At 41.6% G+C, this 17,197-nt stretch overlaps 1 protein-coding gene across 1 annotated transcript in view; it reads left to right on the top strand.

The window, feature by feature from the left end:
* Positions 1–17,197, top strand: part of LOC117529105 (putative cytochrome P450 120) — a 55,770-nt gene that overhangs the window by 25,013 nt on the left and 13,560 nt on the right. Inside the window, 2 exon segments of the mRNA XM_034191806.1 lie at positions 1,557–1,667; positions 12,368–12,495. Coding sequence (XP_034047697.1) covers positions 1,557–1,667; positions 12,368–12,495 — 239 coding nt within the window.

Raw genomic sequence — 17,197 nt, 5'->3', positions numbered from 1 at the left:
ACCAATGGCCTCAGATTTAGAGGTGTTGATCCTCATCCCAGCTGCTTGATACTCAGCTGTGAACCAACCCAGTGAGTGCTGGAGGTCACAGGCTGATGAAGCCAACAGGACCACATCATATGCAAAAAGCAGTGATGAGACCCTCAGCCCCCCAAACTGAAGACCCTCTCCCCCCCAACTATGCTTTGATATCTTGCCCATGAATATCACAAACAAGGTGGACGCCAACCCAGAAATGAAGCCGACTTACTGCCAAGAACCTGAACACAGCTCTCACTTTGTGAGTACAGAGATTGGATGGCCCTGAGAAGGATCTCCCTTGCTCCATACTCCTGCAGCACCTCCCACAGTATCTTAGACTTAGACTCATTTTATTGTCTTTCAGTAAAAAAAACAGCACAGATGCTGTCACATAAAAAAAATATTGATGCACTGCTCAAATAGATAACAACACAGAATAAAGCACAGAATAAAAGTCCAAGGGGTGTGATAGTGATAAATAGGTTTTAAAAAACTATTGATAACTGTCTCTGTATCTGTGTATACACAACATACAATGAATAAATAAAGGACACGGGATATTGCACATATGAAGATGCTACGAGGATAAAGTTGCTATCTGATGCTACAGTGTATTCTATATCCTACATTCTATATTGCACAGTTCTTTCTATCAATTTGTATTTAACTGTCTTATGGTGGTTGGGTAAAAGCTGTTTTGCAGTTCAGGCTGCAGTACCATCTTCTGAGGGCAGGAGGGAAAACAGATTGTTAAAGGGATGTGAAGAGTCCCTGATTATCCTTCTTGTCCTGGACAAGCAGTGCTGTTCTGCCAGTTCACCAGTGGTTGGCAGCCTGGCCCTGATAATCTTCTCTGCTGCCCTCATGACCCTCCCCAGTGCCTGTCTGCAAGGCTGCTACTTTCATGCCACAGAGACATACTACTGGTTATTACACTCTCTATTGTTCATCTATAGATGGAGGTGAGCTCAGATGGGCACTATTTAAGCCTAGACCTGCCGGTCATCGATATATAGCAGACCGTCATCAATGACGCTCTCTGTTGTTCCTCGAAATATTGCTCCCTGGAGAAACTTCCATTGAGTGCCGGTCCACTAAATTTAGTGTTTGACATTAAATATAATAAAAATAAATTCTTGATAATTTCTAGACTTAATTTTATGCATACTTTTACTAAAAGAGAACTGTGTAATATCTCGTCTTGCTCATTGCCATATTTAAAGATGTGCTCCTGATAAGCATGCTATTGTGCCAAAAGTCAGCACAACATCGCCCTATGGAACCGTCCTGGGTCGTGATTGGCTACCACGCTGCCAGATCACCAGTCTTCCCTGCTAGCTATCTAGCAAAGTCAAGATCCATGACCCTTTGCTCACTGAAAAAACTGGACTCCACAACGTTACCAAACACTCAGTCCATGCAAGGACTGAAGATGACATTCTGGACAAACAGAAACGCACTTTGTTGCTTTGTTGTAGCTACTTCAAATAAAGGTGCATATCTCTCTGTCTCTCTCTCTCTCTCTCAACTTTGAGGTGGAGACCCGTCACCATGCGATATCAGACCCTGATTATTTGCACAGAGTGCTGCTGGAGGTGCAGAGGCTCTGGCCTCCTTTCATTGGTGGATGCAGAATTGCTGGTCAGGTGAGACTGAATGTGGGACCTCATCATTTTCATGTTGCAGAAAGTTACATGACAGTTTGTTGTCCTTTATTGTGAGACACATTATCCATATGTTGCTTCATGATGTTTTGGAGCAATGTCTACATGTTCTGCATTAGAATAAAGTCACAACACGTGCAGGGTTACCGCCAATGTTCAAGAAATGTTAGTGGACCTCACAATGTTTGCTAGACCCGGTGCACCTCCTCGGTGCCTGTTGCTAGTAAAAACAGAGAGGAAACCACAAAAACGAAAAGGCGATCATGTGTTATACAAACAAACTTGTGAGTATTCATGAATATGTCTGACGTTTAGCTGAAGACTGACTATTGAAATCCCTTAATTTGTACAGTTAGGCAGTTTTTAATGAAATTATTTCCTGTACTTCCCAGGTACTGTATATTATTATGGTGCCTCTGAGGGTTTTTAATACTTTGTACAAAAAGGGACATGAGTCAGAAGTTCCTTATTGTTTTGTGAATTGCACTGGCTTCCTCTAGATGGCGTTCTGTTACTATGGGTGTTTCTCCCCTCACATCATAAAGTACCAGCAGGTACAGAGAGGGTCATAAACCACCATAATTCACTGTTTGAGCCCTGCAGCAAGTTCAGTGTTCAAAGGTTTTAGTCAGACTGAAGATCATCAAGGCCTACCTTGAAATCAGACTTCCAAACAAATGCCCTTATTAAGCCTCAATTAGAATTTTATAATTTTAGAAAATTTCCTTCCTGTTATTTTAAATATAATCAGTTTTAAAGACAAGTACATATGTGATGTGGGTTGAGTCACATATTAATTTACTGTCAGTAGAAGATTGTGTATTATTTCATAACCACCCCCAATTGCCAATTGGTCAGCTATTTTATTGGCAGTTGAGCACTAATGGAATAAAGACATTTAAAAACAGCAATTCCCCACAGAGCAGGGCGACCAGTCATTGTTCAAAATGTAAAGATTTTGTCACCCCACAGAGTTTGTTTTAAACTCCATTTATGAGTAGGATTACAAAAAACTCACTCACTCATCTGCAAACGCTTAAAGCAGTTAAGGGTCATGGGGGTGGGGGTGCCTATCCCAGCAGTGGTTTACACAAAAACGAATTGACCAATTTTGAAACCACTTTTGACCAATGAAACCTGGTGAAAACACCAAATCAGAGTTGACCAAACTCATTCTTTTGAAGGCCCAAAAATAAATGCCAATGTTATGTGAATTACATGCTTACAATTACAGTTGCTATGAATGGCAATTTAAATAATGCAGCCAATGACTATTTTCTATATAGATTTCATGGGTTTTCTAAACCAGGAAATAGGGACACCACGCCCCCTTGGTTTGGCTGCAAGCCCCCTTGCCAAAATGCTGATTTTATATATATATATATATATATATATATATATATATATATATATATATATATATATATATATATAATTTTCCAGCATTATTCCTAGCGTACAGCCTTCCCCTTGGTGATCAATTCTTCCATAAAGACATAACATTGGTGATGGGAAATAACAAGCCTGTTTGTAATAAACAGCATATTTTCTTCCAAAATACTTAAAATGTGGCAAAATGACGGTAAGAATGCGTAAACATACCCTATTTCACGCAGCTCCCACCCTCTGTTGTTGTTGTTGTTCCGGTCTTTCAAGAAGCCTCAGATTGCCCCATTTTGACCTCAAATTTTCAAAAGCTCCGCACCATCCACTCCCACGCTTCTGGTGTTTCCCCCTTGCTAAATTTTCCCACAGAAACCCCTAGTTGGTTCATGTATCCTGCACAGAGAATGAGGCAACAGTCCATCTCTGCTCTGAGCTTTTCTGTTCCCGTTCCCCCCTAAAAATCGGCCTGCCCTGCCTTCACTGTGCATGCGTCATTAGCTGCAGTTCACGAATTACCACCTCATTTCTGCTTCAAAGTGCACTCCAGTCATCATCTATCTCAGCAACAGATATCTGAAGCTTTTGTACAACAATCATTTCCACATAAATTCAGCATTATTTCATCATAAAAGATGAATGAAGCGATCAGAGCACAGCAGCCAGATGAGCTGCTACCTGATGCGTTCACTGCGTGCCGGTCATTTGCCAAGTTTTGCCTTGTTTCTGCTTAAAATGGCCTCATTTCTACTTATAACTGACTTTAGAATGATTTGAGAGGTTTTACTTTGTCATCTGATGGTTAATAATCCCATTAATCCATTTGATCGCTTTGGTTGAAGAGACTCTGTGTCAGAACTCCGAAATGATGCATGCATAGTGGAGGCAGGGTGGACCAGTTTTTAGGGACAGACTGTTTACATTCTTGATCTGGCTGCATGTGCAATGTTTAGTGCATGAGATTTCTGCATGTGCTTCTGCATGTCCCCTGGTTTATAAAGAGACAGTAGTGGAGGTAGGGTTTGAGGAGGAGTGGCTGAGGAGGGAAGCTTTGTTTACGTCCTAAAGCAGGGGTGGCCAAGTTCGGTCCTCGAGAGCCACCTTCCTGACACTCTTAGTTGTCTCCCTGCTCCAACACACCTAAATCCAATGAAGGACTTGTTAGCAGACTTTTAATGAGCCTTTCATTGGATTCAGGTGTGTTGGAGCAGGGAGACAACTGAGTGTCAGGAAGGTGGCTCTCGAGGATCGAACTTGGCCACCCCTGTCCTAAAGGGTGGCACAAATGTGACACTTAGTGGCAGAAAAACAAGTCATGCCAATTTCAAATGTGTTATATTTTATAGGAAATTAACATTAACGTACAGCCTGGATTTTTACTCATCAAAATGTTTCCCGCTCTCATCATCCTGTTTCAGCCACTACTTGAAACCCCGCCTCGTTTAGCTGCTCACCCCGAGGGAGGCAGATTACAGCATCGGCTCCTCCACTCATACTGGCTATCTTTGATCAGTGTGACCTCACCATGCCACCTTATGCAACTGCCCAATCAATGTGATTGATTAGCTCTGCTTTCTCCGGAAACCGGATGAGAACTTTTGTGTATTGGTGATGCTCTAAAGGAGAGTCGGAAGGCATTTGTCACTGCTGGGAAATATGCCAGGAGCATTGATTTTGTAACGGCCTCCGTGGACCATGTGTTAATGATGTGGGGTTTTAGAATATTTTCTAAAAAGAAATAGATGGATTTTTGAAGCCAGAGTCCACAAAGGTCATCATGGAAATAAAAGGAAACAGAATATATGATGTGTTTATCATTGGGCAGAGAAAATGTCCTAAAATCTAAAATGACTGAAGTACTGTAGGTATAAGATTATTTGTGTTATTTTATGTAAAAGTTAATGCTTAAAAGTATTTCTTTTAAAATTTGTTCTTGAACATGTTGTCTTCATAATCAATCCCCCATGTGACTTAATGATATAATTTATTTCTGATCAGGATGTAAATAGAAGTTTCGTTCTGTAACAGAAGGACAAAAGAAAAATTTGGAACCACGTCATACTGAAATTACGGGAAAGGGCGAGAGATAATCACATTAAGAAGAATTGCCTTGTATAGAAAAATGAAAAAATGCTGACTATTGTTGTCTGTATTCTGCTCAGTATGCAAATGTGACTTCTGCTACTATGCAAGTCTTCCAGGAGTGCAAAAAGCTATTGCTCAGATGTGGAAATACAGTATTATCGTATTTTTCCAAAAAGAAAGAAGTTAGACCTGTCACAAGGCTCCAATGACTGTCTCTTCTGCTTTAAATAGAGTAGCTAGGGATGAGGTGTGTGGAGGGGTCTCCAAGGAGGGGGGGCATTGTTTATGTCCTGAAATGTAGTGCTAGTGCACCATCTAATGGTAGAAAAATAATTTGTAGCACTTTTAAAGCTATAGTATGTAGGATTAAGTGTCATCTAGTGGTGAGGTTGTAACCTCACCACTAGATTGCATTGTGAATTCATGCTCCCTTCTCTTGTGATGAGCAGTCTGTATAATCCTCCATTTTGCAAAAATCAAGGTTCTGAAACTTGTTAGACTGCAAACAGCAGACAACCAGTAAACACTCGGTCTTCTGACTGCACTTCAAAATGTGAAAGGCAGAGCAGGTATGTCCCTTTTGGGCCACTGTATCAACATGACAGTGCACCATGGTGGCCTCCATGAGGGGGTGCATGCCCATGTAGATATGCAGTGCTCATTGGAAGCTCATGAAAACACTGATTTGATGTTGCAGGTAATTAATTATACGCTAATGAACATATGGTTATGAATTAGAGCTGTAACTAGCTTTTTGTAATCGATTAGTCTGATTGTTTTTAACCCCCCGGTATGAAATACGAGGGGATATAGAGAGCATATCCATCTGTTCGTTTTCACTTGTTAGCACGACACCTCAAGAACCAGTTGGCCGATTTCATTCATATTTAGCATTTAGCCTGTACTTGGGTGACCCTCCCCAGCACTTTGTATTACTGATTTGTGGGGACCGGGAGGACAGATCATCTCCTGATGACTCTTGTTTTAGTTAATCTATTGATCATTTTCTAGTTGATTCATCCTGTGGTTAATTTAACAGTAATCATCAGAATCACCTTTATTGTCATTATAATTTGCATTACAATGAGATTTGAGTGCAACTCCAAAAAGGTGCTTTCCGTGGTGCGAGTAATTTTTAGCCAAATAAAAGATAGTGAAATTTAATGATAAATGTATATGTACCACTAATATAAACATAAGGTAAAATGTACAACTAACTAACTAAGGTAATATGTACAACTAATATAAACATAAGTTAAATAAAATAAAATGTGGACCAAGTAAAATGTAAAATGAGAATTATATACAACTGTGGAATCATACTGCACGGGAATATTGCACATGGTTTACAGATATTGCACAAGAAACTTGAAGGTGCGGATTAGAGTGACTTGTTTTTGTTCAGAGCAGTGATCGCTCTGGGGAGAAAGCTGTCCCTGAGTCTGTTTGTCCTAGTTTTGATTGACCTATACCGTCGGCCGGAGGGTAGTAGGTCAAACAGGTGGTTGCTGGGGTGGGATGTGTCTTTGCTGATGCTGGCAGCTCTGCTGAGGTAGCGAGAGCTGGCAGTATCTTCCAGGCTGGGCAGAAAGCAACCAGTGATCCCCTGGGCCATTTTGATAACCCTCTGCAGCGCTCTCCTGTCTGCTGCTGTGCACCCCCCCCCCCCCCCCCGTACCACGCTGTGATGCAGTACGTCAGGATGCTCTCCATGGTGGCTCTGTAGAACAACACCAGCAGCTTCTCCTCCAGATTGTTTCTCCTGAGCACCCTCAGGAAGTGGAGTCACAGCTGGGCTTTCTTCACCACCATTGTGGTGTTGGCAGTCCAGGAGAGGCTGTCAGAGAGCTGCACTCCCAGGAACCTGATGGAGCTGACCCTTTCCACACAGTCTCCATGGATGTAGAGCGGGGCTGGGTCAGCCCTGTTCTTACTGAAGTCCAGGATTATTTCTTTTGCTTTTGTGGTGTTCAGCGGCAGGTTGTTAGCTGAACACCATGCTGTCAGTTGATTTACCTCGTCTCTATAGTCGGTCTCATCCCCCCCGAGATCAGCCCAATCACGGTGGTATCATCTGCAAACTTTATGATGGTGTTTGTGGGATGGGTCGGAGAGCAGTCGTGCACGTAAAGGGTGAACAGGAGGGGGCTCAGTACACAGCCTTGAGGGGAACCGGTGCTGAGTGTGATGATGGAGGAAAGATTTGGGCCACGACTTTGAACCTTGTATTATTTATGTCATTAAAAGTATTAAAAACCATATAAAAATATAAAGTGTCTGAAATTAAAAAGGTTTGTGTGTGTGTGTGTGTGTGTGTGTTGGGGGAGCACACTGTCTTGTCTGTTCCTGAGTTACAAAACAGTAAAATAAAAATGGCATTTTTTTTTTGAGGCTGCAACTAGCCATTATTTTCATTATCAGTTAGTTTGATTATTTTTCTGGACTAATCAGTTAGGTGTTTGGTACATAAAATGTCAAAATGGTGAAAAATGTTGATCAGTGCTTCAGAAAAGCTCAAGATGACGTCTTGTTTTGTCCAACAACCCAAAAATTTTCAATTCATTGGAAGAGAGGACGAAAGAAACCAGAAATCTTAGAAGCTGAAATCAGAGTGTCAACTCAATAAGATTCATTGTTTATCAAAATAGTTGGCAGTTAATTTAATAATCAATTAATCATTGCAACTCTTATGAAAGCTATAAAATTTTAAATCCTACACACTGTAGCTTTAAACTTAAGTTCATCACAGTTGATTTTTAATTTTTTTTATTTTAGTTTTGGATTAATGACATTTTATTGCATCTTTGTTTTATGAAGTACACAGAGTCAAAGTTAACCATTAGCCTGTAAATACTTATTACTTCAGGCAAAATGCAAAAGAAACAGAAATGCAAGAGGAACGCTGTTAACGTGCAGCAAAAGAAAAGCACAATGAACCATTTGTGTGCAGGTGGGTGTGGAAATCATTAGTATTCACAATCAGGTGGAAAAAGCTCAAGTTTCTTCAGGCGGAACTAAGGTACCATGCATCCAGAAAGTATTCACAGCGCTTCACTTTTTCCACATTTTGTTGTGCCTTATTCCAAAATGTGTTATGTGTCGGACGCAGCCCGGAGAACCGACCAGCGTTTGAAGGACCCAGTATAAAATAAGCAGAGCACGGTACAAAGGATAACAGGGTTTAATAAACATAACAGTGATGTGAAAAAATACAAACAAATAAGTGCGCGGTCTGGCGTGGCGGATTTGCGGTGTGCTCCCAGCAGCACAAAACGGTCCGGAGCCAGAACCAGTTCGGACCCAAGGACCCCGCCGACACCCCCCAGGTGGCCGCGACAAACCGAGTCTGTGAAAGAAGAAATCATCATGTGAGTCCACACTACACACAGAGGGACTGCTCAAAGGTGTACAAACAGCAAACACTTCCTGGCTTAATTACTAATCAGCTTCCCACCCTGCAGGCATAGAACACCCTGTTCACAAAACTCCACTGCAGTGGAAGCTGATTAAACGACTACATACAGCTCAATATAATAAGGTGTGAGGGACACCACATTTACTGACTGTATAAATGTTAGTCACAAAATCTAACGTACCTCAGGAAGTGTGCTGACGAGCGTGAGACCTCACCCCCTCCTCTTTCACAGACCATGCATCAAACCTGGACGTTCTCTGCATCCACTGATGATGAGATGGCTCTTGAGACGACGATCTCACCCGTCTGGTCACAAGGTCGAGTCTCTGGCAAATACACACTGTGTACTCCAGTCTTAAATGCCACCATGTTCCAATCCATGTAGATGCACCACAGCTGTGAGTCCTGACGAGCCGCAGGTGATCAGCCTCAGGTGATCAGGGTGAGGTCCTGATAAACTCAGCTACACAGCCACTCAGTCCCAAATGTGCACCACCTGGAAGGAAAACCAAAAGACAGACAAAAGCCAGCCAGGCACGCCAGCCACAACAAAATGGATAAAATTATTTTCTTGTTTTTCCTTAAAATTCTACAGAGAATTTCCCCATAACAACAATGTGAAAAATGGTTTGCTTGTTTGTTTTTTAGTTTTTTTGCAAATTTATTAAAGATAAAAAAAGCTAAGAAATCACGTGTATATAAGTATTCACAGCCTTTGCCATGAAGCTCAAAATTGAGCTGAGGTGCATCCTGTTTCCATCATCCTTGAGATGTTTTTACAGCTTAAATTGAGTCCACCTGGGGTAAATTCAGTTGATTGGACATGATTTGGAAAGACACACACCTGTCTACATATAAGGTCCCACAGTTGACAGTGCATGTCAGAGCACGAACCAAGCATGACGTCAAAGGAATTGTCTGTAGACCTCAGAGACAGGATTGTCTCGAGGCACAAATCTTGGGAAGGGTACAGAAACATTTCTGCTGCTTTGAAGGTCTCACTGAGCACAGTGGCCTCCGTCATCCTTAAATGGAAGAAGTTCAGATCTACCAGGACTCTTCCTAGTGCTGGCTGCCCGTCTAAACTGGGTGATCAACAGAGAAGTGCCTGAGTCAGGGAGGTGACCAAGAACCCGATGGTCACTCTGTCAGAGCTCCAACATTCATCTGCGGAGAGAGGAGAACCTTCCAGAAGGACAACCATCTTTGTCTGAGTCCACCAATCAGACCTGTATTGTAGAGTGGCCAGACAGAAGCCACTCCTTAGTAAAAGGCACATCGCAGCCCGCCTGGAGTTTGCCAAAAGGGACCTGAAGGACTCTCAGACTACGAGAAACAAAATTCTCTGGTCTGATGAGACCTCTTTGGTGTGAATGCCAGGCGTCATGTTTGGAGGAAACCAGGCACCATCCCTACAGTGAAGCATGGTGGTGGCAGCATCATGCTGTGGGGATGTTTTTCAGCAGCAGGAACTGGGAGATTAGTCAGGATTGAGGGAAAGATGAATGAACCAATGTACAGAGACATCCTGGATGAAAACCTGCTCCAGAGTGCTCTTGACCTCAGACTGGGGGACAGTTCATCTTTCAGCAGGACAATGACCCTAAACACACAGCCAAGATATCAAAGGAGTGGCATCAGGACAACTCTGTGAATGTCCTTGAGTGTTCCAACCAGAGCCCAGACCTGAATCAGATTGAACATTTCTGGAGAGATCTGAAAATGGCTGTGCACTGACGCTCCTCATGCAACCTGATGGAGGGGGACCGAATGAAGAATCGGCAAATCTGCCCAAAGATAGGTGCAACAAGCTTGTGGCATCATATTCAAGAAGACCTGAGGCTGTAATTGCTGCCAAAGGTGCATCAACAAAGTATTGGACAACGGGTGTGAATACTTATGCATATGTGATTTCTTCAGTGGTGGGCACACTTCCGATAATCCGATAACCGATAATTATCGAAGATAAAGTTTTCATTATCGGATTATCTTTTCAGATAACTTTGAAAACCATTATCAGACTATCTTCTGATGAATTTTTGTCCGATAATTTTTAGACAGTTAACTTGGTAAACAAAGGTGGCAAGTTTTCAAGGTCTCTACTGTCATCTACTGGCCAGTAGTGTTCATGGCAGTGCTCAGACGCTGAGCAGACACTGTACCACAGAACCACACGGTGTAAAAGTTCACAGCGCCCGATTTATGTTCTCACACACATTGTATGTTCAAAAACCACGTCAGACTCGACGTAAACGTAAACAGAAGCTTTTTTTTTCAAACTTAATTTACAAAAACGTTCGATGGGAGACATCAAAGTTTAAAAAAAAACAAAACAAAAAAAATTACAAGACAGCTCTGCGGTGTTTGCACAGGCACAAGAATATCAAACAGGTTTGATTTTCATCTGACTATACAATCGGCGATCAGGAGGTGGTCGTGAGATGTTAAACGCAGCTCATTACTCCATGTATACTAAACGATGCAGGACGCGCAATTAACCTGAAACTCGGTGCGATCACACGAATGAAAAATCAGCTAGAAAAGGGCCAAAACTCGCACTGGCACCAGTAGTTGGCAGTGTCCTATTTATTTTGACACAGTTATATCAGACAGTTATCTAATTACAACTTGGCTTTTTTTTTTTTTTTTTTAAATGGCATATTTTACAAAAGCACGTTTAACACCAACACACGACACACCTCACATTAACGTGTTGGTTTACATAGAATTAATCAACCAATCAGTATAGCGGAGGCACATTTTCCCCAGAATGCCATCTGTCTGTGTTTGTTACAAAACTTCAGAATTAGTGCATTATTCAACATTAAAATATATATATCTTAACTTTGCACAAACGACAGAATTGACATTGAGTTATTCTATCAGTATTCATTTTATTTATACACCAAACCATATCTCAGGAGGGCTTTATTTTCCAAGACCTCGGCCTGATGGCAGTGCTGTGATTGGTTAGAGTTGAGCTTTCTGGCTTTTCTCAGTTGCATCTGTGCTGGAAGCCATGTAGTAAACTGGAGCTTCCAGCAGGAGGAAGGTCGCTGAAAGACAAAAGTGCTGACTCATTATTTGGGTCTGTTGTCACTTTTGATGCTTCCAGAAGCGATCCTGGTGTTAAACCTCAAAATCAGCATGTTGGTAGTTGCTACTATATCAGAGACAATGCTGGAATTTATCGGTTATCTGTAACTTCCAATACATTTTTGGGTGGTTTATTGTTTTATCTTTATCAAAGATAACTTTTCAGTTATCTGATTATCTGTTATCGAAGTTAATTTTTTGGTTATTTGTGCCCACCACTGGATTTCTTAGTTTTTTTTAATAAATTTGCAAACATTTCAAAAAAAAAAAAGAAAAAAAAAAGCTTTTTCCATGTTGTCATTATGGGGTGTTGTGGGTAAAATTTCGACCGGAAAAAAAATGAATTTACTCCATTTTGAATAAGGCTGTAACATAACAAAACATGGAAAAAGTGACGCGCTGTGAATACTTTCTGGATGCACCGTAAGCAAAATGTTCTTGCAATCTGAATGTAAGGGAAGAAAAAAGATGTTGGTGAGGAAGAGGATAATTAAAAACCGTTCTGTATAGGAGAGGGAGGAGTTGAAAAGGTGAACAAACGATAATGCGAGAAGTAAAAGTTTTCAAAGACAAGCACCTTTCAGGTCACTCTTCTTTTACAGAACGCCACAAGTGTGATTTATTCCATATTTAAGCACATTGTGAGCCTGGAAACGAGAAACTTTATTGTGTGTAAAATAAAGTCTCCCGTGTGTCTTTATAGGACTCCACACTCGCAGGATTCCACATCCCGAAGGATTACGGCCTTGTCTACATCAGCCACGCTGTCCACCGTGATCCAGAGGTCTTCCAGCACCCGGACACATTCCTGCCTGAGAGATGGATGGGAAGGTGAGGATCTGATGTTTCCAAAAACATAAATGATCCCACAGAGTTTCTCCTCTTTGCAGTTTGGTTGAAATTATTTATTTAAAAAAGACATGCATAAGCTGTAGGTTTTACAAAAAACTTCAAAAACCAGAAGATAGAAATCTGAAAGAATTTTAAAAAAGGCAGGACAGTAGAAAACTGAGAAGAAAAATAATGTTTGTATCCACAGTGAACTGTGGGTTTCTTGTAATTGTGACCAAAGCAAATAAGAATCACTTTTACTGGCAGTTCTGAGCATTTCTTCATTAATTTTTAGTGTAACCATGACCTGGACTGCCCCCAGTCAGGAATATACTCCAAAACATGCTAAAAAACAAACAAAGCCAACTTTAATTGTTTGAATTTTATTGTTTGCTGTTCGTTGTAACAAATTTCTTGCATTTTGTTTTGCATTTTTGTTATGTTTTACATGTTTTGTCGTGTTTGCTAGAATGGATGGACACTAGGAATGTAACGATACACTAAAATCACGGTTCGATACGTACCTTGGTTTTGAGGTTACGGTTCAGTTCATTTTTGGTACAGTGTGGGAACAAAATGCAAAACCTAAATTTGCTTATTTAAACCAACAGTTTGTTATAACATTATACAAACAGGAAAATAAAAATCATTGCAAAGTGCTGCCTGGTAATAAGTTAATTAAAATGTTCTCAAATAAACAACGAATATGTCAGCTGATGCTGACAGTTGATTTCCTGAAAGCTGCACTCCTCATGCGGTGTGAATTCACACACACACACACACACACACACACACACACACACACACACACACACACACACACACACACACACTGTAAATATAAGGTCTTACCTGTGCATTATAGTGAAGAAAAGTCGCTCTGTGGCACTTTGCGCTGTCAGATCAGTTAGCGGAGCAGAGCCTTATCCCCCCCTCTCCTTTCTCACCGGCTCTCTGTCTTGGCGCAACAAGTTGAAATGTCACAGCGCCTCAATAACATCTCATTTACCACAGCCTCCATGTGGTCCTGGCTGCCCACGCGATGAAATCTCAAGAAAAAGTTATAAAATTACTCAGTTCTCTGTGTGGAGCAGTGACACCGTGCACGCACTGGATGACGTGCGCGTCAATATTTACATGTAACACTTAAGGGAAGAAAAGCATTTACGGTACGTAGTTAATTAAAAGTTTAAAAGCAATCTTTCTGTCTAACATCTTTCTCTGTAAATATCTCATGTTATAACGTGGAGACCCGCGGCTTATAGACAAGTGCGGCTTATTTATGTGCAATTTCTTTTTTCTTTTTAAAATTGGTGAGTGCGGCTAATATTCAGGTGTGCACTGTAGTCCAGAAATTACGGTAAACACACGCAATGCGAACTCACCCGTGCACAGCCCTGTACCGAACCGAACGTCCTGTATGGAAACGGTTCAATACAAATACATGTATCATTATACCCTTAATGGACACCCAGCTGATTTGGGTCGTCTCTTATTTGGACCCTGCTCTTGTAAAGCGCCTTGAGATGACCTGCATTGCAATTTGGTGCAATACAAATAAAAAAAATTGAGAAGTATCGACAGCTAACAGAACAGACCCATATGAGTGTTGTCTTTCTTGTCTAGCAAATATCCAGCAAAACCTCTGTGAAATATGTCCAGATTTTATCCAGAATTTTTCCTAACAAGATCCCTGCTGGATGTTTATTCATTGAGGCTGTCACTGTGTTTACATTTTATTTTTTGATGACATGTGTCTTCGGCTCCATGACGCCAGCACTAGCTAGCAGTCTCCTTTGACTAACGGCATGCTGGGAAACCAGTGGCAGCTTGTTGGAGTATTTGCCAGTGTTGCTCAAATTCTAAAATTTGTTTTCCAAAAAAGGTGAATTTTGAACCATACTGGTGATATGGCACAAAATTAGTCAGAAAAATATTTTTTACACTTTAAATCATGGAAAATTTAATGGGATTACACCTTTAAGAATTTGTCAGTTTACGCATCCTGTGCAGAAAAAATCCAAAATTTTGATACACATACGCATCGATCATTGCCACGGTAACCACGCACCCATTTGTAAGAGAGCAGTCATACTCATAGATCAGACAAGAGAAGTGTATAATGTTCTACACACAGTCAGCAGTAGTTTCAGACATTGGTGTAGTCCGTGTTCGTACCAGTCAATGTCGAGCTGCATCCTGGTAACGCTTATACAGTGCCCTCCAAAAGAATTTGGCCCCTTCATATTTCACACATTTTCATTTGTTTATGCCATTTCAAATACAAAATGTAAATCAGGCTTCTCAATATAAAAATTTCTAAAATTATCTTCCTTAAACTCAAACTCAAGGAAATTTCTACAACTTGATATTTAAAAAAATAAAAACCAAGATGATGGGTTGCATGTTGTGTGGGCCGCCAGAAGAGGAGGTACTGCTGGCCCACCACCAGAGGGCGCCCTGTCTGAAGTGCGGGCTTCAGGCACGAGAGGGCGCTGCCGCCATGGACACAGCCGGGGGTGACAGCTGTCGCTCATTACCTCTTGACAGCTGTCACCCATCTACTCAACATCATCTCACTCCATAAAGACCAGACGTCATCTCCACCTTGTTGCCGAGAAATCATACTTCATAGGAGGTAATATCCTCAGCCTTTGTGGAAATATTGAGAATCTGTTTATTGTGAGTGTTTGCAGGAGTTCAGGTCCTTTTGTGGAGGCTGTGCAATACGGCACTCTTTTTCCTCTGAGGACGCGCTGCAAGTATTGAGTGAGAGGTGGAGATGGCATTCCCACCGTTGTTGTTACTGGGTGTACACACACCCACACTTGACTGTCTTTGTTCTTCGCCAGCAGTACCAGATCCGACAGTCGGGGACGGTGATCACCTGGGAATTCGGGACTTGGCGGCTCCAGTATTCACCAGGTTCTGGGGCGGCGGAAATCGTGTGGTTCCGGCTCTGCTCAGGACAGACGTCTTCTATCCTCGAGCCTGCCCACACGTCACCTCTGTGTATTGACTGTTATGATATTCTGTGATTGTCTGTATGTTCGTTGTGCACATTCACAACATTAAATTGTTACTTTTTGGCTCATCTATTGACCGTTCATTTGCGCCCCCTGTTGTGGGTCCGTGTCACTACACTTTCCCAACATTGCATAAGTCATGGGCCCCTTTGGTATAATACCTATAAATCAGTTTTATTGCTAATTTCCTTTATACAAGTCAGGGGATAGACACATGAACATTTCCAAATCACTGAATATGTCTTGGACTTTATTTCCATCAGTTATGAAGAAAGACAAACAGTATGTCACTCTATGGTAAATCTGTGTGGAGTAGTTCTCAAAAACTGAGTGACTGTGCAAGAAGAAGAAGAGTGAGGAAAGCCACCAAGACACCCAGACAACCCAGAACTTACAGGCATCTGTGGCTGTGGTTGAAGAAATTGTGCACACTGCATGTTTTACATTTTGTATCACCAGTTATACAGCTTCATGATGAAGTGGAGCAGAGGAGGATTTTCTTAAAAAGAAGACCTGAAAGTTCAGCTACAATTTACCAGAAGGTACATCTGAGATGCAAGCCTAGATCTGATGTCTTGGTGAAAGAAAATCCTCCTCTATACCACTTCATCATGAAACTGTATAACTGCTCATTCATGCTGTATATTCTCATTCATCCTCATTCATTCACACAGAGAACTCGTCAGGAACACACACGCGCACACACAAATAAATGAATAAATAAATAAGCCTTTTAATATATGTATGTAGGCAGCAGCTGCCATGGAAACAGGTCACCTGACACTGTCTTTACCAATGGAAATTCCCTGTGTGTGCAAGATGGGGAAAAGAGAAGATCCTGATTTCTCTGTGCACAATTCCTCTAATTTATTGGTTAAATCGAACCACCGCCATGGGAACAGTTTTCTGAAACACTTTTTTTAAAAGGCTAAACAATGCTTAATTATTCCAAAGAAGTAATGTGTAAAAACTTCAAATAAATTCAGGTTCTTACTTAAATTACACTGGAATCTTTTTAAATTAAATTATTGCCAATGCATGAACATTTTTACAGAAAATTACTGCAGCCTGGACCTTAGGCCCCCGTCACACATAGCAAGAATGTGGAGGAGCCATTCCGACATGGCAAATATTGCCATTATCCAATGCAGTTGTCAGAAAAAGAGGCGTGGCCAGCCGTGCTCTTGTAGAGACTCTACAAGAGTCAAGACAGAAGTCAGACTACCAGAGCAAGAATTTTAGCTGAGGAAGCTTCTGCGATTTGAAGTCAAACGTCTTTGCGTCAAGCAGCCCAGTCCAGTCGAAGATTCAAGCTTCTCTACTCTCATCAGTGTGTGCTTCACATGACGGCGTGCGCGTGTGTATGTGTGTAAAACAGGTGAGCAAAGCAGTGTGCAAGTATGTGGCCGAAATGTTCGCTCAGGTGCGTGTATATGTGTCCATAAACGCTGTACCAGCAACTCCACGTGCACACGTGGGGCGCATGTGTGCACGCGAGGACTGGAGCTGATGTCCATCCAAGCGCACTGACACTTGTCAGTGATCACCTGTTGTACAGTCTGGTGAAAAATCCCTTTAGGTGTTTGATCAGTATATACTTGCATTGCTAGATTTTATTTGTCCGACTGGACTCCATAACTGCCACTGAACTGTGCTGGCAGTGCGCCAACTTTCCA

Source organism: Thalassophryne amazonica, chromosome 17, assembly GCF_902500255.1.
Source record: "Thalassophryne amazonica chromosome 17, fThaAma1.1, whole genome shotgun sequence".
NCBI lineage: Eukaryota > Metazoa > Chordata > Actinopteri > Batrachoidiformes > Batrachoididae > Thalassophryne > Thalassophryne amazonica.
Note: the sequence above shows the minus strand (reverse complement) of the source record. Positions and strands in the feature narration are given on the sequence as shown.